This window comes from Cebus imitator, unplaced genomic scaffold, assembly GCF_001604975.1.
Source record: "Cebus imitator isolate Cc_AM_T3 unplaced genomic scaffold, Cebus_imitator-1.0 Scaffold76, whole genome shotgun sequence".
Taxonomy (NCBI): Eukaryota; Metazoa; Chordata; class Mammalia; order Primates; family Cebidae; genus Cebus; species Cebus imitator.
In genome coordinates this window covers 920,485-931,264 of record NW_016107391.1, presented here as the reverse complement: position 1 = coordinate 931,264, position 10,780 = coordinate 920,485, and the positions used below count along the sequence as shown (strand labels likewise).

At 39.8% G+C, this 10,780-nt stretch overlaps 1 protein-coding gene across 1 annotated transcript; it reads right to left on the bottom strand.

Annotated features, from left to right (window-relative positions):
• Positions 1–337: 337 nt before the first annotated feature.
• PCDHB1 (protocadherin beta 1) lies at positions 338–3,858 on the bottom strand. The gene has a single exon (XM_017532199.2). The coding sequence runs from the start codon at positions 3,713–3,715 to the stop codon at positions 1,259–1,261; it is 2,457 nt and encodes an 818-aa protein (XP_017387688.1). The 5' UTR covers positions 3,716–3,858; the 3' UTR covers positions 338–1,258.
• Positions 3,859–10,780: the final 6,922 nt, after the last annotated feature.

Here is a 10,780-nt window from a genome sequence, read left to right as displayed (position 1 = left end):
AATAGTTTAGAGTGTTCTGTAACATTTACTATTAACTACAGCAGGCCTTATTTATTTATTTGTTTGTTTGTTTGTTTATTTGTTGAGAGAGTGTCTCACTCTGTTGCCCAGGCTGGAGTGCAGTGGCACACTCTCAGCTCACTGCAACCTCCACCTCCCAGGTTCAAGCAATTCTCCAGCCTCAGTCTTTGAGTAGCTGGGATTACAGGTGTGTGCCACCACTGCCTGAATAATTATTGTATTTTAAGTAGAGACTGGGTTTCATTCTGTTGGCCAGGCTGGTCTCAAACTCCTGACCTCAGGTGATCCACCTGCCTTGGCCTCCCAAAGTGCTGGGATTGCAGACATGAGCCACCGTGCCTGGACAGCCTGATTTATTATCATCCTCATCCACCTTCCATTTCCTTTTATTCAAATAGCTTCTCTCTGGGACTGCAAAGATAGACATCTGGATGTGAAAGAGGGAGATTTGAGATTCACCTATGGCTCCAAACAATCATTAAAAAATCTACATCTAACTTAATTTTGGAGAACATTCCTAAACTGAATCTCTTTATCCTTATATTTGCCCTTACTCATATTTGCAAATAAGTGAAATCCTTTTTTCTCCACCCTTCCTCCCACCATGATTAATTTGGAAGACCACCATATGTCAGGCATTTCTATGATTATGATTATGAATGATTGTAGGCAAGGTATTGATCAAAGATAATCCCTTATCAGGGGCAAGAATTTAGAGATTTCTGAATAATAAATTATATCTCTGTTTGTCAACCTAATAACTTCCCAATATATCAAAAAGGGAAGGTAGTTCTCTTCCTTATGCATGCATAACTTTCTACTGGAAAATAATTTAGAGGCAAATGAAAGGATTTCTAATGGAACTACGCATTTCCTGGGTCAGGACCAACGATCTTCTAGGGGAAATGTGAATAATGGCTCATTCATTACTTGCTAGCACAGAGATGGAAAAGCAGACGTTCCTACCACATATGCATTTATAGAGGGTGACATTTCTTTAAACAGAATTCCAACTGCAGGAAGGATTACAGATATATGATCTGGGGATTGGAATAACTGCTTTGTATGGAGTAAGCCAAGCCTCACTCTGGTTTTCACATTTTCACCAAACTAGGTATTCTTATCCTTACTAAAGCTGCAATCTACTACCAGTTTTTGTTTCAATGAAGGTGAAACATCTTTGCATGCCAAGTGTAAAATTCTGCTTCTCTCTCTCACTGAGAGCTGTAAATAGGAGCTACATATAGTCATCAGATACCTGGTCATGGTCTGCTGATCTCTCAGGCTTACTCCTGTCAGAATTTGGAGGTAAACTGGAGGCAGCCTCTGTTTTTATCTCTCCAGTGGCATGAGGGAAAGGGAAGTTGGGCATAAAGCGCTTAAGAAAGCGAAACTCACTATTGCCAGTGCCAGTGGCTGAACATATTTCATAGGGACAAGGCTGGGATAAGGATCCATTGCCTCGTCCTTGTACCAGATTGTTAGAGAAATTACAGTCATCATAGAAATGCTCTTGAATTGTGAACTTTTCTCTATATTTAATCTTTTGGTAGACATGTATAATGAAGATCACTGTGACAGAGAGGAGAAAGAGAAAGGAAAGGACGGCCAGAGAAATGACCAAATATTTAGTGGATGGATTTACCTTTCTAGAATGCTTGGATGGATCCTGGAACTGCAGGTATGGCTCTGAAAAGCCATCTACCAGCAGGATGTTGAGTGAGACAGTAGTGGAAAGAGCTGGTTGGCCATGGTCTTGAACAAGAATGATCAATTTATGCATCACGGGGTCTCTCTCAGATATGTGCCGTAACATACGGATTTCTCCATTTTGTCTTTGAACAGAAAATAACCCAAGGTCAGTGGCCTTAAGTAGATGATATGAAAGCCAAGAATTCTGACCTGAGTCACCATCCACAGCCACCACTTTGGTCACCAGGTAACCTGCCTCTGCAGACCTGGGTACCAGGTCATTGCAGGGCAAGGTGCCATTCTGCAGTGGGTACAAGATCAATGGATGATTGTCATTGTCATCTAGGACAACCACTCTGACAGTAGCTTGGCTATTCAGTGGCAGGAAGCCCCCATCAGTTGCCTTTACCACAAACTGAAAATCTTGAATGGCCTCATAATCCATGGTTCTTAGTGCATAGAGCTTCCCATTGTCTGCATTTATGGAGATGTAAGCAAAGACTGACAGATCTCCACTTTTTGGAGGCAACAGAGAATATGTTATTTGGGCATTTTCACCCAAATCAAGATCCTCAGCATGGACTTTGCCAATAAAAACTGCAGGACTATTGTTTTCTCGAACAGTCAAGATATAGGAATCTTTCCGAAATACTGGAGGATTGTCATTAACGTCAGATATTAGCACCTCTATCACAGTCTCAGTGGACAAGCTAGGTGGTCCAGTATCCTTGGCAACAAGGGTGATATTATAGCCTGAGACCTCCTCCCGATCCAAGTTTCTATCAGTGACCAGCGAGTAAGAATTCCCGAATGTATGTTTGACTGCAAAGGGAAGATCTCCTCTGAGGAAGCAGGTGACTTTTCCTCCCACTCGAATGTCCCGGTCTCTGATAGTGAAAAGGGCTACTACTGTCTGTGGTGGTGAGTCCTCAGGGAGTGGGCTGGACACAGAGGAGACCATCACTTCGGGAGGATTGTCATTCACATCCACCACTTCTACCAGGACTTTGCTATGGGCAGAGAGGCCTCCACCATCTGTAGCTTGAATGTCAATGTCGTATGTTTCAATGGCTTCAAAATCTAGAGGTCCGCTTAGTCGAACCTCTCCAGTATGAGCGTCAATCCGAAACGTCTGGAGAATTGCTTCTGGGTTTTGAGCTAAAGAGTAAGTTATTGCTTTGTTGGTGCCCTCGTCTAGGTCCATGGCAGTCACCATGGCCACCAAAGAGCCATTGGGGCTGTTCTCTGGGACCTGGGCTCGGTACACCAGTCGCGAGAACTGGGGCACGTTGTCGTTAACGTCCAGAACCACCACGCGGATGTGAGCGGTGCCAGACTTGGGCGGGGACCCGCCGTCTACCGCCGTAATTGTCAAGTTGACTTCAGGCTGCTCCTCTCGGTCCAGGGGTTTGTTCAGCACCAGCTCAGCATATTTAGGCCCGTGGCTGCGGAAGCGGGTGTGCAGGTGGAAATATGCGTTGGCACTTAGGGTGTAGTTTTGGAGGCCGTTGAGGCCCACATCCAGATCCTGGGCGCTCTGCAGAGGAAAACGTGAACCCAAGGGGGTGCTCTCCGGAATCTTTAAAAGCGGCTCCTTGTTTAGGAAAACTGGGGCATTGTCATTGATATCAAATACCCTGACCTCAGCACTGAAGGACTGCAGAGGTTCCACCAGGACTATTTCAAAGCGCAGAACGCACGGGTCGGCTTTGCCACAAAGTGACTCCCGGTCCAGTTTCTCCTTCACGAACAAATCTCCGGTCTTGCGGTGGAGCCGGAAATGCATTTTGTTGCCGTCGGAAACCAGCCGCGCCCCGCGCGCAGCCAGCTTCCCTACCTCAAGTCCTAGGTCCTTAGCTACGTTAGCCACAAACGAGCCGCTCTCCATTTCCTCTGCCACTGAATAGCGGATAGTTGTCGCACCCCCCACAGATAGGCACAGAAAAATGAGAAGACATCCCACTTGCCTGCTTTGCAAAGATTTTCTGCACGCACCCGTCATCAGTTCTCACAAGCGCACTCTGCAATCGAAGCCAGCTGTTGCAGATATACTTTCACTTTTCTCCAACAGGTTACTGCAACAGCTGCTCTCTGCTTCACTAGCCTCTAACCGCAGCGCCCCCAAAGCCTAGCCGAGCCGGTTAAGCTGTTTTGCACTTGAAAAAAAATTTGCATTGAGCGACTCAACTCCTTAGTCTGGCGAATGTATTAATAGATATGTTCTCATTCCGGAGATTTGGGTAGAGGTTGAAAGTCTGTTGCCAAAGCAACAACAGTCTCCCCTGTTAATTCCCTTTAAGGAAAAATAAAGCCTTTGGGAATTGAGAAGCCAATGAGATTAGTTGTTCAAGCTGAAGTCATTCTATCTGCTAGCCGTCTGGAGCCACTGAAGCAGTGGGCGAAGAGCAACAAGTTTAAGCTACATCTGCACTCTCTGCAGTCCATCCAGAAACCAAGAAAGAAGCACAAGGATCCTGCAGGGTCTTCGGAAGCCCAAGCCACATATATGAGGGAGGGAGCAGGAGAACGCAGAGGAAATGGTCAGTAGGAAAAGGAAAGGGAACAGACAGACATTCTCCTTCAGAAACTTGAGGTCCAGTAGGTACACTGACAGGGGACTAAGCCAACTGGCCTCTTGATTTGCGCTATGCTATCAATGCTACTTCTACGTATATGCTCCCCTCCAAAATATGTGTATACATGTGCACAAAGGAAGCAGCTGGCTTGTCACCTATGATTATAACGGCAGTATCATTTATTGGATATGATTTCTATGTACTGACACTATGACAAGTGATTTACAGGCATTATTTAATACTTGCAACAACTATATGATGCAGACATTTAAAAAAAAAAGACAAAGGATAGGCGCGGTTATGTCAATGTCCCCTACCTAGCAAATATTAGAAATAAAACTCAATTTAATTTTGTCTGATTCCCAAGTGTATGCTCTTAATCAGCACACTACTCTGCTTCCCGGATAACATAATGAATAAATCAAATGAAGATAAATATTTGGTTTTGGATTTTAAAGGATATAAAATAAGATTGCTTACACATATTGAGAATTGCCTAATAGAGATACAGGAGATATTTGTTGAGAGTTTCCTTTATGATCACAGAATGTTTAAGAATGATAAGGCATTTTGGAGAAATGAGATCCAGTCTCCTTCTCACCCACCATCCACTTTTTAAAAAAAAACAGATGAAGAAACTAAGGCCCCAAGTGATAAAGTCACTTGCCCAGTCCATACAGCTATTTATGGCAGTGTAAGAACTAGAACTTGTCTTTTGATGCTGTCTCGTGCTCACTACCCGAAGCGTTTGACTTCCCATTTGTGCTCAGTATTTTATGTCCCAGGTACTATACAATCACAGCCACGTAAGAGAAATCTAAATTATATTTTCTAACAGGAAAAAAAAATGAATGAAAATAGAAAGTGTACACAAGATTAATTACATTCTAACATGAGGGAGTTAATGAATCTCTCAATCTCTGTTACATATTTTAACACCTGGCTTAAGTGTGCATCCTTAAACAGTTTTAGTTTTAGTTTTGCCTCTTTTGAAAACTATATATCTTACTTGAGTATGAGTAAAAATAAAATAAAACTATATATCAAGTAAGTGTACAGTAGGTAAACCTTTGAATTTTGTTTCTTTCCCTCATTATTTAGCTCAGTGTGAGATTGGTGTTATCTTTAGCTCTAGTTCATTTATTTTCATTACTGTATGGAATTACAGGGTATTGTCAATGCTCTTTAGCTAGAGACCATCAGAGACACACCTGTAGTTGAACAAAGTTATATTTACTGACTTATTGTAACAACGGAAACTGCACACCGTAGGGAACCATGGAGCGTCTCAGTGAAGGAATGTTAGAAAGAACATATATTTGGTTTTGTGTTAGATGATTTGGGGGAGGTTTGAAGCAGGGTGCTCCAGATTGGATGCCATCATAAGTGGAGTTAATTCTATGCTGAACATATTGATAATTCTTATGTAGAAGGTACAAGGAATGGAGTGAGGCTAATGCTGTGATTGGTTGATTGGTAAATAAGCTGTAGTGACTAATATTAGCCAGGACAAAAAGATACTTGGGCATTTTTGTGGAGTGGATGATACTCTTTTTGTCTGTATTTAGACACACTTATGGTGTGCTCTTGTTTCCCTCTTGCACAATCATAGTCACAGAGTGGCCCTGTCTGATAACGGTGTCCTATGAAATCACTTTTATTCAACAGAAGATCACTATGGCCTACCTATGAGTGTCAGGCTAGATCTTAGCTCTCAGGGACTACTTTTGTCTTTTTCAGTATAAATGCAGCAAAATTCGTTTACCCATTTTATTGTTCTACTGCTCATAGCATATCATTGTACATGTCACTTTGTGCACATGCATACACATATTTTGGGGGGAGTATATACATAGAAGTAGTATTAATATCATACAGTATGTTCTTTTCAACTTTACATGATGTCACCAAATTGCTTTCTAAGAAGTTGTACTGATTTACACTCTCATCAGCAGTTCAACTTCTAGTTGCTCAAATTATTTCCAGCACTTAGAATTACTAGTCTTTTAAAATTTTGACCATTCTGGTGAGTGACTATGTTCATATTTCATTTATTAATTTTCATTTCTCTGATTATTAATTATTGGTGAAGTAGGGCATTATTTAATATATTGGAATATCCTTTTTTGGGAAGTTTTTTACAGTTATCTTGCCTATTTTTAACATTGCATTGCGTACCTGTTTCTATTAATTTCTATTACTTCCTTATATTCTGACTATGAGTCCTGAATATATTTAAAAAGAGGTGTTTATGCTTAGTCAATATACATAAACAGAGAATAGACTTGAGCAATTTGGATAGAAAAGCATATACTACCCACTAATGTTACTTAGCATCATCAAAAAGGCTACTGGAGAGGTTTTTAAAAAAGGAAATATTTATTTAGTGATTCACAAATTATGCAGAAGCTTCTCCCATCCTAGGAAGTCTTAATACAATCCATTTCCAAATAATTCATTTAAAAAATCATAAGTTAGAAAAATACATTCTTGACTGGGTGTTGGCTCATGCCTGTGATCCTAGTATTGGGAGGCTAAGGCAAGAAGATCACCTGAGGCCAGGAGTTTGAGACCAGCCTGGGTAACATAGCAAGTCCCTTATCTATAAATAAATAAATACATAAATAAATAAATAAATAAATAAGGCATGCTGGCAAAGCCTGTGGTCCTCGTTACTTGAGGAGGGAGCATTGCTTGAGGCCAGGAACTTGAGGTTCCAGTGAGCTATGATTGTACCACTGCACTCCAGCCTGGGTAACAGAGTCAGTGCCTGTCTCAAAAAAAGAAATTATGAGGTAAAGTATAAGCAAGCTGCTTTTCTTTTTTCTTTTCTTTTTGTTAATTTATTGACAGATAAAATTATATTTACCATATAAGACATGATATTTTGTAGCATATTTACATTGTACAATGACTAAATTCAGCTAGTTAACATATATGTTACCTCACATAGTTATTATTTTTGTGGTGAGAATGCTTAACATCCATGTCCTGGGCATTTTTCAAGCATAGAATATATTGTTATTAACTATAGCCACCATGTTGATCTTTTGAACTTATTTCTCTTAACTGAAATTTTGTATCCTTTTGGCTCCCCAACCTCTCCTTCCTCATCTCAGCTCCTGGAAAACACCATTCTACTCTCTAGTTCTATAAGATCAACTTTTTAAGATTCTGCATATAAATGAGGTCACACCATTATGAGAAACAGTATATACAAGGTCCTCAAACAAAAATAGATATCAACCATAGAATCCAGCAATTCTACTACCAAGGATATATTCAAAGGATATGAAATCAGTATGTTGAAAAGATTTCTGCACTCCCATGTTCATTGCAACATTATTCACAATAGCTGAGATGTGGAATCAGCCTAAGTGCCCATTCTTGGCTAAATGAATAAAGAAAATGTAGCATATGTGTATAATGGAACATTTTTCAGCCTTCACAGAGAAGGAAATCCTGTGATTTGCCACAACGTGGGTGAACCTGAAGGAGGTTATGTTAAGTGAAATAAGCCAGGTACAGAAATGCTGCTTTTCAATTCAGTTCTTCTGACTCTTAATCTGTTTGGTTAGCCCCAGGAGATTTATTAGTATCTGCTTGATGGAATCAAAATCCAAAATATTTTCTTTTTTCCCTGGAAAACCTTAGGACCTTTGAACATGGTGGTATTTTATTTTTTTAAGTCTGCATTCTTTCTGGTGAAGGTAGAATTGGGGGCCCAGAGACTAAATCTACAGCTTGTAAAGGCAGGATCAAAACCTACATGTTGGGAAGAGGGACAATCCACAGTTAGTATGATATCATGAAGTTTTGTGAGAACAAAAATTCGCTTCAAAACTGTATCTGAGTACTAACTTCTAAACTTTAAAAATCTTATTTTGGAATATTTTAAGAGTTTTGGAAGAGTTACAAGAGTGTTCGTAATCACTTATGACGTACCCATTGACTTACCTTAACTAAACTTTAATAAGGGCTCCCCTTCTCCTCACAAGCCCCTGAACATTAGCTGACCCCAAATCTTGAGCAACCTCTAAAAAGCAGAGCATCTCCCACTTAACGGTTCATTCTGAGAACTGGCCAACCACAGGAGGGAAAATCATATTTCCAGTTAAAGTGCCCTGATCATGCCATCTGTTCATCCTGCCCCCTTGCCCTGCTCCCACACAAAGGTCCTGCTAACGCTGCTTACACTTTCTTTTTTTTAGCTCCTTTTTTAAATTGATTTTTAGACATTTGAAGATTTCTGTTGTCAGAGGGCCTGTAATAGTCTTTTTTGAAAAAGGCTGTTCCTTACCTAAATCCAGATTGGTTTTTATTAGATATAATAATAAATTACCATGTAACCTTCACCTAGATTTATCAATTTTGCTACATTTGTGCGCTCTTTTTCATATTTATCTATTACTATATTATATAATACATTATTATATATATGCATGCATTATTTAAAATAGTTATCTCTCCCTCAATTTTCATGGGAGATGTATACCTCTCCACTCCAGTGCTGCTGAGTTTAGCTGCACAATATGCTTTGACTTTACATTGGAGTTAATATACTTTCCTACCTCTTGACTTTGGAGTTGGCCATACGAGTTACTCTGGCCCTCAATGGGATGTTAAGAGTGTTGTGGGTTGAATTTGTCCCTCAGAAGGATATGTTGAAATCCTAACCACTGGTCCTTGTAAAAGTGACTTTATTTGGAAACATAGTCTTAGCAAATGTAATCAAATCAAAATGAAGTCACTGAATTAGGGTGGGCCCCAAATCAAATGACTGATGTCCTTATAAGGAGAGAGATTTTGGAGACTCACCGTCACACATAGGAAGAAGGCCACATGATGACCGAGACAGAGGTTGGACTGATGCTGCTACAAGGATTGCTCACAATCACCAGAAGCTTGGTAGAGTCAAGGAGGGATCTTCCTCTATACCTTCAGGGGGCGTGGAACCCTGCTGACATCTTGATTTCAGACTTCTAGCCTCCAGAACTGTGGGAGAATAAACTTCTACTGTTTGAAGCCACTCAATTTGTAGTCATTTCTTATGGCAGCCCTAAGGAAACTAATACACAGAGTGAAGCAAGTTTGTGGATTGAAATGTGCTTGCATAATTGGACTTGTCCATTTGCTCTTCTGCTACCTTCATAAGAACATTCTCTGGATAGCCTATTGATCAAAGAATTATGAAAGACATGTGGAACAGTACTGGACATAACCTGCATATTGAAGTGAAGCATGGCTGATCTCAGCCTAAATCTGCTGACTCCAAGATGCATGAATGGGAAGTAATGTTGCTTTGAACTACTATTTTTTGAAGTATTTTGTTGCACTGTATTCTGTGACAATAGCTAACCCATGTAATATGTAACATTTTATTTTGATATAGTTAGATGCAGACATTTTGATATCATTCCTAAATATCTCAACATGTACCTCTTACAAACAGGGACAGTCTCCTTCATAACCTCAATAAAATTATCACACTTAGGAAATTTAACATGAATACAGTACTATCATCTAATATATACTTCATATTCTAATGTCCCCAGTTGTTCCAAGTATGTTCTTTGTGCTGTTTTTTTTTTAATGTAGGATACAATTAAGGATTGCACATTGCTTTTTGTTGTTATGTTTCTCTAGTTTAAGCTGAAACAGAGAATACATTTTTATGATGCTGTTTTTTAACGACGTTAACTTCTTTTTCATTACACCATTGTTTTTATTTATTTACTTTTTAAAAATTTTTATTGTAGGTTCAGGAATTCATGTGCAGTTTTGTTATCCAGGGAAACTCGTGTCACATGGGCTTGTTGTACAGATTATTTCGCCATTCAGGTACCAAGCCTGATACCCAATAGTTATTTTTTCTGATCCTCTCCCTCTTCCCACCCTCTACCCTCAAGAAGGCTCCAGTGTCTATTGTTCCCCCTCTTTGTGTCCATGAGTTCTCATCATTTATGTGTCACCTATAAGTGAGAAAATGCAGTATTTGGTTTTCTCATCCTGCATTAGTTTGCTAAGGATAATAGTATCCAGCTCCATCCATGTTCCCACAAAAGACATGAGCTAGTCCTTCTTTATGGCTACATAGTAGTCTATGGTGTATATGTACCACATTTTCTTTATCCAATCTGCTATTGATGGGCATTTAGATTGATTCCATGTCTCTGCTATTGTGAATACTGCTGCAATGAACATTTGTGTGCATGTGTCTGTATGGTAAAATGACTTATATTTCTTTGGGTATATATCCAGTAATGAGATTTCTGGGTCGAATGGTAGTTCTGTTTTTAGCTTTTTGAAGAATTGCCACACTGCTTTCCACAATGGCTGAACTAATTTACACTCCCACCAACAGTGAATAAGTGCTCACTTTTCTTTGAGACTTCATCAGCATCTGTTTATTTTTTTACTTTTTAATAGTAGCCATTCTGACTGATTTGAGAGGGTATCTCATTGTGGTTCTAATTTGCATTTCTCTAATG